The 15118-nt window shown below is 43.0% G+C and overlaps 1 protein-coding gene across 1 annotated transcript; it reads left to right on the plus strand.

Moving 5' to 3' along the window:
* Nucleotides 1-1075: 1075 nt before the first annotated feature.
* LOC139266907 (SH3 domain-binding glutamic acid-rich-like protein 3) lies at nt 1076-7033 on the plus strand. The gene is made up of 3 exons (XM_070884531.1): nt 1076-1225; nt 4982-5149; nt 6673-7033. Exons 1-3 carry the CDS (start codon nt 1181-1183, stop codon nt 6754-6756), a joined length of 297 nt encoding a protein of 98 aa, XP_070740632.1. The 5' UTR covers nt 1076-1180; the 3' UTR covers nt 6757-7033.
* Nucleotides 7034-15118: the final 8085 nt, after the last annotated feature.

Here is a 15118-nt window from a genome sequence, read left to right on the forward strand (position 1 = left end):
CTCAGCGGAGCTGATCAAGTGCAGTCAGTGCTTCAATGCTGGGGATGTTGGCCTAGCTAAGGTTGGTGCATCTGTCCTCCCAGGGGATTTGTAGGATCTTGCGGAGGCATCGTTGATGGTATTTCTCCAGCGACTTGAGGTGTCTACTGTACATGGTCCATGCCTCTGATCCATACAGGAGGGCGGGTATTACTACAGCCCTGAAGACCATGAGCTTGGTGGTCTTCGAACACTCTTTTCCTCACGCCAAGGGTGCCATCAGCCGGTCCAGGCAGCGGGCAGTCGAGGGGGTCGTTCAGCCTGACTGCCTGCCTCTCTTCCGTGCATACATCCGAGCCAGGCTGTCCCTAGAGATGGAGCATGCGATGTCCACCGGTACGCTCGCGGCCTTCCGCGAGAGGTGGGCGCCGGAGGGACTGGAGTGCATTATCACCCCCGGCAACCAAATTTTAATTTGATTTTATATGTTTTAAAGTTTAATTTGTTTTTATTGCCGGGTTTTAGTGTCCCCCCTCCCATTTTATAGGGGGCACTTGTAAAATGTATGTTTTAGAGCCCAAAAAACCCCCAAAAAACAAAAAAGGGCCTAGAAAAATGTTTGGAGTGTCCCCCAGATCAGGGAGCTCATGATTTAAATGGTTTATTTGTTCAGTACAAAAGAGTTGTATTGGACTGTTCAGCCACCTAAGGACTCATCCTAAGAGTGGAAGCATTCCAATGGACTGCCTATGATGATTATGATGACATTACTACAGTTCAACACAAAAAGTACGTCATTGGCTGTAACGGTAGCAGCTAGCAATAGATCCATTAAGCTACCAAAACTATACATTTATAGCCCCAAATATTTGTAGTATGCTGCTCTTAAAGGAAAATCTGACTCAGGCTTCTTTAATACAGATAAAAACCCATGAATCTGTATTGCTGAACTCTTCCGCAAGGATTGCTTAAGTAAAATTTGTTTACTAAGTTAAACTTTAAGATGTATTAACAACCCCCAAACCACCTTTCCTCCATTTTCAACAATGCAAATGACTTGCTTACGTTGTACTTGACTGTTTGGAAGCAGGAAGAAGGGCGAGGCTGCAGCTCTGTGTGAAAGTGACGAAGTGTCAAACTGTGCAGCAGGCTCTCTGGAACTCGCTTGGGTCAGGTTAGATTGAACTCTTCATCCTTTACCATGGTCGTCACGGTTTACTATTGCAGTGTCACTACAACAACTGCGGTATGTACTGAATTATCTACTCACTACTTTGCTTCATTTTTTTTCGAGTGCCCCTTATTGGAATTTAAGCGTTGCCATTAACCACTTAACAATTGTGAACTTTGGCTGCATAATTTTGTGTGGTGTCGCTCGCCTGGAAAATGTATCGGTGTTTATCTGAAACATTCTCATTCATCATGAGACAAAAAAATTTTAACAAGGGAAAACAGGTTTGTGGAATTATGAAAAGGGAAGAACATGTTTTGCGAAATACAAAATTACGGAAGTAACTAGTTGGAAATGAAAATCATTCCAACTCTAGAAAAAAATGTCAAAGTCCAATGAAAATTGTTTGAATTCAGAAAAGGAGCATAAAGCAAATCAGACGCTAAAACTGTGATCTAATGTTACTATGGATTGTCTTGCGAGTGGCATCACAAAAGATTAGGCAAGAATATTTACCCAACAAGCATGGAGCCTCGGCAATAGAATGCTTTTCACTGTGTAGTCCTTCATTGTTAGGGATGGTCTTCTGAGATATATTGTCCTTACTTTTAACTTGCAGTCAGACAGCGTGGCGATTATAGGTGAGCTAAAGATGCACGATTTCACTAAATGAACACGGAGCAACTGAATATAAACTCCAATTTTCCTCTCTCGGTAGTTTTACGCCACCGAGGTTGGATTTTTGATCGAGTGTGAACAGTACCATTTGACCCTATTTTCCTAGGTCGACAGATTAATAACGAGGTACAGATTCCGATGGGGGACAATTACTACATTAAACGTGCCATATAAATGCAAATAAAATATGGGGTTAGTTCTCACGAAGACCTTAACTCTGTTTCTCTCTCCACAGATGCTGCCTGACCTGCTGAGTATTTCCAGCATTTTCTGTTTTTATTTCAGATTCAGATTTCAGTTAATGCAGAAAAAAAGCCCCAAGGCTTCTCAGAGGTTTCAAGAAAAAATGAACACCCAAATGGGTTTCGCAAGCGTGACCATAAACTTGTTCAAACAGGTTTTAAGAAGGATCTTCGAGGAGGATAGTGAAGGGAATTGGTAATATCGTTTAATGATGAAGGTGGACCTCAGATGGCAAGACTGCCAATGATTTGGAGAAGGGTAGAGGGGTTACAAGTCTCTGAAGTCGGAAGGACTGAGATGTCAGTGTTTTTTACAGAGCTGCAGGAGGTTACTGAGGTATGGAGGGGCGAGGCCATGGACCAATCTAAACACTCAGATGAAAATTTTAATTTTGAGATGTTGGGCGACTGGGAGTCTGTTTAAATTAATAATGACTAATTAGTAAGCAGGACTTGATTAAGGATAGGATACAAGCAACATTATTCCAAAATTATGAAAGGTTTTGATAGAGTGGATACAGAGAGAGTGTTTCCACTTGTGGGGAAGAGCATAACTGGAGGCCATCAATATAAGATAGTCACCAAGAAATCCAATGGGGAATTCAGAAGAAACTTCTTTACCCAGAGAGTGGTGAGAATGTGGAATTCACTACCGCAGGGAGTGGTTGAAGTGAATAGTATAGATGCATTTAAGGGGAGACTGGAAAAGCTTATGAGGGAGAAGGGAATAGAGGGTTACGCTGATAATTTTAGATGAGGAAAGATTGGAGGAGGTTTGAGTGGATCATAAATGCCAGCATGGACTGGTTGGGCTGAATGGCCCGTTTCTCTGCCATATATCCTATGTAATTGTTTATAAACAGAGTTTTGGATGAGATGAGTTTTATGGGAGGGAGGTCAACCAGGAGAGCATCAGTGTAATTGAGTCTGGAGGGAGGGGTGGAAGTGAGTAATATTAAGAGTTGTAAGTCTGATATGGGTGTCAGAGGTTTGGGTCAGAGGTTTAGCTCAAGGATGGTGAGGTTGCGAAGAGTATGGTTTAACCTGAGACAGTGGCCAAAATTGCTATGGAATCGGTTTGTAAGGGTGTGAACAGAGATTGTGGTGCGGGCTGAAGATAATGGTTTTGGTCTTGCCAATGTTTAACTGAACTAAGTTAGAGCTGATCCAAGACTGGATTTTGGGCAAGCTGTCTGACAACATCAAGGCAGTGGAGGGATTGAGTGGAGTGGTAGCGAGGCAGAGTGGATTCATTAGTACGCATGTGGAAGCTGACCCCCATGCCTGTAAATGATGTCGCCATAGAGCAGTATGTAGATGTCAAAAAGGGGGCAAAGGATCGATCCTTGGGGATTCTGGAGGTAATGTTGAGGGGGTGGAAGGCAAAGCCATTGCTAGAGATGATCTTGTTAAAGATAGCTATGACCTGCTAGGAGTGGAAAGAGTGTCAGTATGAACTGTGGTAGTAGAAGAATAGGCACGCAATGGGTTGGAGGAGGAAAAGTATGATATATTAACAATTATGCATGTTGATTAATTTTAAATATTAAAAAAATCCAAAATCTTCATGGGCAGCATCATTCCCCTCCCCACAAATCCCGTAGAAATGAGGCACTAATTTTGTACCTTCAACATTTGGATGTTCCCCCTCAGGGATCCATGTATTTCTGTTTTTCCCTCCAATACAAGTGAAGGAATATTGTGCATACTTTACCACTTCTGTTACAAATTCCATGTGACTACGTGTTTTCACCTGTAAAGGACGTTCTTCAATTGTCAGCTTTTTGGGGGTTATGACCAGCTTTTTTTGAAACTGGTCAGCTTTTTCTAGTGTCTTGAATGGCATAGATCAAGGAGTAAATAAATAAAAGTTGGAAGCCAAGCTCCACTAGCTTTTTGATCAAAGTGGTGGTAATTGTAACTGAGAGCTTGTGATTAGGGTTGGGTGTACTGTACTTTAAGTGTTTTAGTAACTTACTTTATAGGTCTCGAAGTGGCTGCTGTTTCAGTGAGCACCTGACATACCTGAGCTCAACCATTATTAGCATACTCAGTGCTGTCTCTGGGAATTGCATGAACTGGAAATATGGGAGAAGTGCACCACTTATTTTTCTGTTTTTTAAGTCAACAGAGGGCAATTGGGATGCAAAAATCCTGACAGAAGAGAAATAAAAGTACGAAAATACAAAAGTGCCAAAATATTGCTATATTTGTAGCATTTGCCACCTCAGAAAAAGCTGATCTATATTATTAGACTCTGAGGATAGATTTTACAAATGTAAGGAAATTGCACACATATACCTCCTGCTCTGCCTCCCTCCCCTCTCTCTTTCCCCCCCCCCACCCCCCTGCCGCTCTGAGCCTTCTCTTCCACCCCCCCCCTGCCCTTGGTCTCCCCTCTTCACCCTCCCCCACGCTCTCCTCACTGTGCCTCTCTCTCCAGCTTTAAAGCTCTTCTAAAAACCTACCACTTTGACTAAACTTTTGGACACCTGTACTAATGTCTCCTTTTTTGGCGTGGTGCCAATTTTCTTTCTGATTATGCTCCTGTGAAGCACCTTGGGACATATTGCTATGTTAAAGTACCTTAGTCAACACATTGGCTTACATCTGTACACTAGGAAATCAAAAACGACTTTTGCTTGACGTCGGTAAAGTGGGTACATAAAAATAGCACTAAGGGAATACTAAAATGGGATGGTTATATACTTCTTCTGGTCTGTATAATCTCTAGAAAAAGTGTTTTGTTAATAAGATATTAAACCAATTTATTGAACTGGTTAGTGTTGAAATTGAATTTGACTCTAGGTAAGTCTTCAAATTGTCTGAATTCTATTACTAAATACTATAATTCTGCACCTACAATGATCAACTATTATTAATAGAACTTTTTAAAAAAAAACCTTTGTAGCTGGAGAAGCAGCAGAAAAGAATTGTTCAAACTTTGGAAGCATTTCATATACCCCACCAATTGCTGGATCTATCAACGAATGAAAACTTAAAAGATGAAATGAGAATGAAGGTGGGAGACCCCAAAGCAATGGCACCACAAATATTTAATGGAGACCAATACTGTGGGGTAAGTTGGAACCTCATCTCCTGAATTATCATCATGTTATAATCAGAGCTCTCTTTACACTCTGACTTTTAGTAGCTTAACAACATTGAAAAGGAATGTATTTCATTTCCTTTCAAAAGGTCACTTGTTCCCAAAGCCGCCTTTCACTTGAGTTAGGTCAGCATTGTTCAGAAGCAGGTTTTGTTTTTGTATGATGTGAGGATACCCATTTGCCCCTCATCCCCAAAGGAAGATCTGAGGTGGCTGGTTTGCTTGGTTGTTCCAAGCCTGTTGCTGCACACCATATGTTTATAATTGAAAAGTCCTTGATCACCCTGTCCTCTCGATAGAAGCAAATACATGATGGCAGCAAACGGCTCCTGCAGGACGATACAGTATCCAGGACCAAGTGATTATAGATGATTGGTAGGTTTCCAAAGGCAATAAATCTTAACCGTAGAGATAAATATGACATTAGAATATCGATCTTCATTTATTAAATATCTAAACAAAACACGACAGTTTTTTAGCACAGCCGTGATGCTTATTCAGTCCGCTAGATAAATTGTGGTCAGGTGGGAAACCTTCTTCTTAGATACATAGAATGGCTCTGAAAATCAACATGCCACAATCCCAGCTTAGCCACAAGGATCATTTGCACCAGTACCCTCCAATACTGACCCTGTCTGAGTTTATGGCTTCATTGGGAGGGCGCCTCATTTATGTAGGGCTGGCGGCACAAGTGTCTTTGCACCTGCCTGTCCCATTGAGCCTGGCAAATCTGTGTGCTTTTTTTTGAGGAGGGGTGGGGGAATGTTGGTAAGGCCCTTAACCCCCTCCCCCAGACTCCTCTGTGCACCCCTGGTTATAAACAAATATTTTAACAATATCATTTAAGGGTTCAGGCTGTTTCATTTTGCATGCCCCCTGCCCCCACCATCTAGTGGATCCACTTCTGCTCTACATCTCATTTCACTCGACGCACCAGCCTTCAGTCTTGTGCTAGGTCCCAACTGAGTTGGGGAAGCAGAAATTCCCAGTATAGTGAGTCTCTGCTCTCCGCTCCACCCCGAGGCTCCCCCCATGATACCATTGACCTTATAATGGTGGAACTTCCACCTGCCCCTTACGAAGCCAACCAGAAAAGATCGAGAACAGCAGGGACCAAAGGGGGCCTACTGTTTTGTTACAGGAGGAAATTAGCCAGGATTCGCACTACTGATCACTATGAGTGACCCCTGCTGGAAGTGGCAGTGAGTAAATGTCGAGTGACGAGAGCGCTGTGATTGGCCATGATGCCACTTCCCTCCAAATAACCTTTGCCCCCTGACCCCCAGCAATTCCCGGGTCAGTGGGTAAGCAGCATGTCAAGACTTGGTGTCAAGGTTGACACGTGCATATCAGACATTTTGGGTGGGATCTGGAAGGATGCATGCCATGGAAGTGTACCTCGAGAAGTAGCCAAAATGAAAGGGAAGATAAATTGATGGGGAAGAAAATGGTGAGTGAAAAATAAAATGTTGACATTTTAAAATTATTTTCAGGATTTTGCTGCCTTTTCCCAGGCTATGGAACATGAGAAAGTAAATCAGTTCTTCAAGGTGGATAATGTTCAATGTCAGCATTAATCCACAGAATCCAAGATGCACATACAAGATTAATTCTTTAATTTCTGCACATGCAGTTCTTAAAAAATATTATTACTATTATTTCAGTACTGGCTATTTTTCCTGAGGGACCACGAATGGTGTAACAATACCAAAAGCAATCTTTTCTTGCTCAGATTATGTGTGCTTTTACTGTTCATTAAATTTGTTGAAATTGAAAGTTTCCTGAATGTATTCATCATTGTATACAGTAGTGCATCTTCTGTAAGTTTTATTATAAAACGCAAACAAAAATAAATTCTGTTTCAGTCTTTTCCTTTTCTCAATTTTATTTGTAATATTATGATTGCCACAATGGAGAGGTTACAAGGATAACTGGTGTTCAAAAAAGAAAATAAATCACACTAGTGCAGCAAGAGGTATTTTTCTAAAGTTCTGGCTATGGCATATTGGTTATATTTTACCTTGCTTACAAAAAAACGAGAGAAGGCACTTTGTTCGCAGGCCAAAAATAAAGATAAACAATGTGGTTTTGAAAAGTGCACTTCCTGAGGCAACAATTCTCTTTTTAATGAGAAATGAAAGAAGAATGACAAATAGCAACAAATTCCGATCGTTTATTGTTTCTGCCCAATTCACGAGCCTCTTAACTGCTATAAATGTCAGAAGATCTGTTAATCCAGCTGTGTAATATGCAATTTTCTTATAAAGTGGGTCAAATGCTGATTTGCCCAGGAGTCATTGCATTTCACACACAGCCACTCTCGTGTAAACTGAATCAATATAGCAGCATCATCATCATAGGCAGTCCCTCAGAATCAAGGAAGACTTGGTTCCATTCTTAGCATGAGTTCTTAGGTGGCTGTACAGTCCAACATGAGAACTGCAGTCTCTGTCACAGGTGCGACAGACAGTGGTTGAAGGAAAGGGTGGGCGGGGAGTCTGGTTTGCCGCACGCTCCTTCCACTGCCTGCGCTTGATTTCTGCATGCTCTTGGCGACGATACTTGAGGAGCTCAGCGCCCTCCCGGATGCACTTCCTCCACTTAGGGCAGTCTGTGGCCAGGGACGCCCAGATGTCAGTGGGGATGTCGCACTTTATCAGGGAGGCTTTGAGGGTGTCCTTGTAACGTTTCCACTGCCCACCTTTGGCTCGTTTGCCTTGGACGAGTTCCGAGTAGAGCGCTTGCTTTGAGAGTCTCGTGTCTGGCATGCGAACTATGTGGCCTGCCCACATATATAGCACCCGATTGATGAACAGTGTGAATTCAGTAACATCTATATTATTGCAGCAAGAGGGAAACAAATCCCATCCCCTTCCAGTGTGTCCTCCAGCTCAACCAGACAGCATATAATCTTGGTGTCCTACTTGACCCTGATCTTACTTTTAAATGTCATATCCAAGGTGGATGACCTCAAACTTTCCGACATTGTATTCCATCTGCCAAACCTTAGCCCATTCGCTTAACCTATCCAAATCTCTTTGCAGCCTCTCTGTGTCCTCTACACAACCCACTTTCCCACTAATCTTTGTGTCATCTGCAAATTTTGTTACACTACACTCTGTCCCCTCTTTCAGGTCATCTATGTATATTGTAAACAGTTGTGGTCCCAGCACCGATCCCTGTGGCACACCACTAACCATCGATTTCCACCCCGAAAAGGACCCATTTATCCCGACTCTCTGCTTTCTGTTCGGCAGCCAATTCTCTATCCATGCTAATACATTTCCTCTGATCCGCGTACCTCTATCTTCTGCAGGCACCTTATCAAATGCCTTTTCGAAATCTAAATACACCACATCCATCGGTACACCTCTATCCACCATGCTCATTATATCCTCAAAGAATTCCAGTAAATTAGTTAAACATGATTTCCCCTTCATGAATCCATGCTGCGTCTGCTTGATTGCACTATTCCTATCTTGATGTCCCGCTATTTCTTCCTTAATGATAGTTTCAAGTATTTTCCCCACTACAGATGTTAAACTAACCGGCCTATAGTTACCTGCCTTTTGTCTGCCCCATTTTTTAAACAGAGGTATTACATTAGCTGCTTTCCAATCCGCTGGTACCTCCCCAGAGTCCAGAGAATTTTGGTAGATTGGGTGATCTGTAGTGAGAAAGGACTAATGAGCAACCTTGTTGTGCGAGGCCCCTTGGGGAAGAGTGACCATAATATGGTAGAATTCTTTATTAAGGTGGAGAGTGACACAGTTAATTCAGAGACTAGGGTCCTGAACTTAAGGAAAGGTAACTTCAATGATTATAAGACGTGAATTGGCTAGAATAGACTGGCAAATTATACTTAAAGGGTTGATGGTAGAAAGGCAATGGCAAACATTTAAAGATCACATGGATGAACTTCAACAATTGTACATCCCAGTCTGGAGTAAAAATAAAATGGGGAAGGTGGCTCAACCGTGGCTAACAAGGGAAATTAAGGATAGTGTTAAATCCAAGGAAGAGGCATATAAATTGGCCAGAAAAAGCAGCAAACCTGAGGACTGGGAGAAATTTAGAATTCAGCAGAGGAGGGTTTAATTAGGAGGGTAAAATAGAGTATGAGAGTAAGCTTGCAGGGAACATAAAAACTGACTGCAAAAGCTTCTATAGAAATGTGAAGAGTAAAAGATTAGTGAAGACAAACATAGGTCCCTTGCAGTCAGATTCAGGAGAATTTATAATGGGGAACAAAGAAATGGCAAACCAGTTGAACAAATATTTTGGTTCTGTCTTCACGAAGGAAGACTCAAATAACCGGAAATTCGAGGGGACCGAAGGTCTAGTGAGGAGAAGGAACTGAAGCAAATCCTTATTAGGTGGGAAATTGTATTAGGGAAATTGATGGGATTGAAGACCGATAAATCCCCGGGGCCTGATAGTCTGCATCCCAGACTACTTAAGGAAGTGGCCCTGGAAATAATGGATGCATTGGTGATCATTTTCCAACAGTCTATCAACTCTGGATCAGTTCCTATGGACTGGAGGATAGCTAATTCCAGGGATGGCTGGACTGTCATATGAGGAGAGACTGCATCAACTGGGCCTTTATTCACTGGCGTTTAGAAGGATGAGAGGGGATCTCATAGAAACCTATAAGATTCTGACGTGACTGGACAGGTTAGATGCTGGAAGAATATTCCTGATGTTGGGAAAGTCCAGAACTAGGGGACATAGTCTTAGGATAAGGGGTAGGCCATTTAGGACTGAGATGAGGAGAAACTTCTTCACTCAGAGAGTTGTTAACCTGTGGAATTCCCTGCCGCAGCGAGTTGTTGATGCCAGTTCATTGGATATATTCAAGAGGGAGTTAGATATGGCCCTTATGGCTAAGGGGATCAAGGGGTATGGAGAGAAAGCAGGAAAGAGGTAGAAACATAGAAACATAGAAAATAGGTGCAGGAGTAGGCCATTTGGCCCTTCGAGCTTGCACCGCCATTCAATGAGTTCATGGCTGAACATACAACTTCAGTACCCCATTCCTGCTTTCTCGCCATACCCCTTGATCCCCGAGTAGTAAGGACTACATCTAACTCCTTTTTGAAATATATTTAGTGAATTGGCCTCAACAACTTTCTGTGGTAGAGAATTCCACAGGTTCACCACTCTCTGGGCGAAGAAGTTTCTCCTCATCTCAGTCCTAAATGGCTTACCTCTTATCCTTCGACTGTGACCCCTGGTTCTGGACTTCCCCAACATTGGGAACATTCTTCCTGCATCAAACCTGTCTAAACCCGTCAGAATTTTAAACGTTTCTATGAGATCCCCTCTCATTTTTCTAAACTTCAGTGAATACAAGCCCAGTTGATCCAGTCTTTCTTGATATGTCAGTCCCGCCATCCCAGGAATCAGTCTGGTGAACCTTCTGAGGGAATGATCAGCTATGATCTTAGTGAATGGCGGTGCAGGCTCGAAGGGCCGAATGGCCGACTCCTGCACCTATTTTCTATGTTTCTATGTTTTTAATGTAATACCACTTTTTAAAAAAGGAGGGAGAGAAAACGGGTAATTATAGACCGGTTAACCTGACATCAGTAGTGGAGTAAATGTTGGAATCAATTATTAAGGATGAAATAGCAGCGCATTTGGAAAGCGGAGACAGGATCGGTCCAAGTCAGCATGGATTTATGAAAGGGAAATCATGCTTGACAAATCTTCTTGCATTTTTTGAGGATGTGACTAGTAGAGTAGACAAGGGAGAACCAGTGGATGTGGTGTATTTGGACTTTCAAAAGGCTTTTGACAAGATCCCACACAAAAGATTGGTGTGCAAAATTAAAGCACATGTAATTGGGGGTAATGTACTGACATGGATAGAGAACTGGGTGGCAGACAGGAAGCAGAGAGTCGGGATAAACGGGTCCTTTTCAGAATGGCAGGCAGTGACTAGTGGAGTGCCGCAGGGCTCAGTGCTGGGACCCCAGCTATTTACATTAATGATTTAGATGAAGGAATTAAGTGTAATATCTCCAAGTTTGCAGATGACACTAAGCTGGGTGGCGGTGTGAGCTGTGAGGAGGATGCTAAGAGGCTGCAGGGTTACTTGGACAGGTTAGGTGAGTGGGCAAATGCATGGCAGATGCAGTATAATGTGGATAAATGTGAGATTATCCACTTTGGTGGCAAAAACAGGAAGGCAGAATATTATCTGAATGGCAGCAGATTAGGAAAAGGGAAGGTGCAACGAGACCTGGGTATCATGGTACATCAGTCATTGAAAGTTGGCATACAGGTACAGCAGGCGGTGAAGAAGGCAAATGGTATGTTGGCCTTCATAGCTAGGGGATTTGAGTATAGGAGCAGGGAGGTCTTACTGCGGTTGTACAGGGCTTGGTGAGGCCTCACCTGGAATATTGTGTTCAGTTTTGGTCTCCTAATCTGAGGAAGGACGTTCTTGCTATTCAGGGAGTGCAGCGAAGGTTCACCAGACTGATTCCCGGGATGGCAGGACTGACATATGAGGAGAGATTGAATCGACTGGGCCTGTATTCACTGGAGTTTAGAATGATGATAGGGGAACTCGTCGAAACATATAAAATTCTGACGGGACTGGACAGATTAGATGCAGGAAGAATGTTACAGATGTTGGGGAAGTCCAGAACCAGGGGACACAGTCTAAGGATAAGGGGTAAGCCATTTAGGACTGAGATGAGGCGAAACTTCTTCACTCAGAGTGATCTGTGGAATTCTCTACCGCAGAGAGTTGTTGATGCCAGTTTATTGGATATATTCAAGAGGGAGTTATATATGGCCCTTACGGCTAAAGGGATCAAGGGGTATGGAGGGAAAGCAGGAAAGGGGTACTGAGGGAATGATCAGCCATGATCTTATTGAATGATGGTGCAGGCTCGACGGGCCAAATGGCCTACTCCTGCACCTATTCTCTGTGTTTCTATGTTTCTATGTGAGCAGGCTATCAATTTTTACAGAACTACAGCTTTCCCAGAGTGGTTGACTACACACGTGTCCATTCACGCCCCCATTCTCAACCCTCACCATTTCACCAACCTTAAGGGATTTAATTCCCTGCATGTCCAACTGGTGTGTGGACATAGGCACAGCTTCCGTCACATTAACGCAATATTTGCAGGCACCTGCCTTTATCATGAGGCAGTCTAATATCCCCTGCTCTATTTCAGGAGCAAGGTAGGGCTGGGCTTTCTCCTTGAACCACTGTAATTCCTGCACTGATGGTGCTCCCAGATAGTGTTGGTTCAGGAATTATGACACAGCAACGAGGAATCATCAGGCAGCACGATATTGTATGCTACCTTCACTGATCTTAACTGACATGGGCACTGAGTGCCATGTCAACCTGCGTGCCTTTTTTTGGGCGTGAGTGGATTTCTAGGCCATTATTTTTTTCCAGTCTTTGTAATGTTTGTTCAACATGAGTGTATCCTGAATATGCAACTTGTATGATCAACTGCCTGAATCTTCCCAGGGGAGTGAGTGATGAAATGAGTGAGGCTCGACTGTGTCTGAACATATATTTGAGCTGTTGATTCACTCGGAGTTCCTGAGGGGGTGGATCCTGTTGTTACCTTCCCACGGTATTAATTAGACAGTACCTAATAAACTAATTATACCCATTTGCTGTGCAAACTATGCTGTTACCAGTAGAAAGGTATTTCTAGAACCTGCTTAACAATTAAAGTTATTTTTAATAAGTGGTCATATTTTTCTAAATGATGAAATTGTCACAAGCCCAGAAGTACTAAAACAAAACAAGAACACAGAGACTGTAATGAAAACATTTAGGCTTCCTGAAAACTGTGGAAAATGTTCCTAAATCCATCGACAGTGCAGTCGAACATTACTTTCAACAACAACTTGCATTTAAACAGTGCCTAAGGTGCTTCAAAATCAATGACATGGAATGACATAAAATGACATACAGAAACAAACTGTTTGCCCCTTGTGGGTGTTTATTCTCCACAGGAGCATTTGTCCTAATCAGTTTCCATTATCTCGTTATTCTAATTTCCTTCTACTCCCTTTCGAACCTCAGAGAAGCTGGGTTCCTCGGGGAGACTAGAACTAGGGGGCACGGCCTCAAAGTACGGGGGAGCCAATTTAAAACCGAGTTGAGAAGGAATTTCTTCTCCCAGAGGGTTGTGAATCTGTGGAATTCTCTGCCCAAGGAAGCAGTTGAGGCTAGCTCATTGAATGTATTCAAATCACAGATAGATAGATTTTTAACCAATAAGGGAATTAAGGGTTATGGGGAGTGGGCGGGTCAGTGGAGCTGAGTCCACGGCCAGATCAACCATGATCTTGATGAATGGCGGAGCAGGCTCGAGGGGCTAGATGGCCTACTCCTGTTCCTATTTCGTATGTTCTTATGTTCTTATGTTACGGGGAGGGTTGGTTTGTGCTGGAGTTTCTATGGTGATACTGGGTCCTAAAGATGATTTCTGAAGTGGTCAGACCACAGAAAATGGAATTTATCAGCCAACTGTTGAAAGGTCATGATATGATCCTCCTTCAGGAGTCAAGTCTATTATGATAATGCTCTTCTCAATCCAGAGTCTGTTTTTGACAAGTGTTTCGAGAGTTCTTCATTGCACTGCTGAGTGAGAAAGAGCTGACATACTTGGGAATATCTTCAGTGGTGCACAGATCTGTTTGCAGACGGCCAGGGTTTGTACAATGATTGAGTGGTTTTGGGTCTAAATCAACATTTTCCAAGGATCTACGGAGGGTAGTTTGTGCAGGAGTACTGTCAGAAAGCTGGCGGCTTCCATTCCCAGCTAGAGATGCTGTAAGAAAATCCTGTTCCAGGTAGCAATCTTTTGGTGTCATGCTGTCCAATAACAGGTCGAAGATTTCAGGAGCTGATTGCTCCCCTCTATTTGGGAATCTGCAAGTAATTGAGAGATTTCTGTGGTCTTCTGCCAGCACAGAAAAATTTGGAGATGTATTTTGAAGATGCCAAAATTGCTGTGCCAGAAATATTTTGTATATTGCAGGCAGGGATGTAAAGTTACCATTGGTGCATTTTCACTTTTTTGGAGCGATACCTGGGGGGATTTGTTTTATTTAGCTATCTGAAGCCTATCCTGACCTGACCTTGCAAAACAATAAAGTTCTCCTTGAATGTTGCTCCTTTAAATGAACTTGTGCCCACTGGGGGCTGGCAGGGCAAATTACATGTGGGTTTCCTGGGGCTACTCATCTGCATTCCCATTCGTCCAGGCATCAATGTAAAAGCCGCGTAAAATGGGTGCAAGCAGCTTAGCTGTCTGGAAACCTCTATGGAACCTTTAAAACCACAACTCAGCCTGCACTGTTCAGCAGCAGACTGGGGGACAAACAGATAAGAGACAATGTTGCTTGCATTTCTCACTTCACTCTCTAATGTATTGCTTGCATTTCTCACTTCACTCTCTAATGTATTACTAATGTTTTTATTATACTTGTCCAGAATTATGACTATAGAGATGCCATCTGGACCCAAAGTACAACAGGGCATGGCACCAAACCAGAGAAGAAGGATGCATAGCATCACTGAATCAGACCTCCAACAGCTCCTCGAGGAAACTGTAAGCAGGCAGCTCAGATTCCTGGGTGTGGGTGCCACTAAACCACAGAAAGATAATTCATGTTACCTGGAAGAAGTTGGCACTGGCAGTGAGTGCACACTCTCTCAACCCCGATATTACAGACCAGTGCTACAAAAGGTTCAACAACTATACCAGGACTGGTGAGGTAACCCCAGATGATTAGGTAAATAAGAACAGACATGGCGGACAACAGGTTTAGCCATTCACCGCCAGATCTGGCAGGACCACATGATGCATTATTAAGTCCTGCTCTCGTCTGCCAAAACAGCTCACTATTCTAGGATCATTCTTGAATGCTAAGATAACCCCGGCTTCT

The sequence above is a fragment of the Pristiophorus japonicus genome, chromosome 7 (assembly GCF_044704955.1).
Source record: "Pristiophorus japonicus isolate sPriJap1 chromosome 7, sPriJap1.hap1, whole genome shotgun sequence".
Lineage (NCBI taxonomy): Eukaryota > Metazoa > Chordata > Chondrichthyes > Pristiophoridae > Pristiophorus > Pristiophorus japonicus.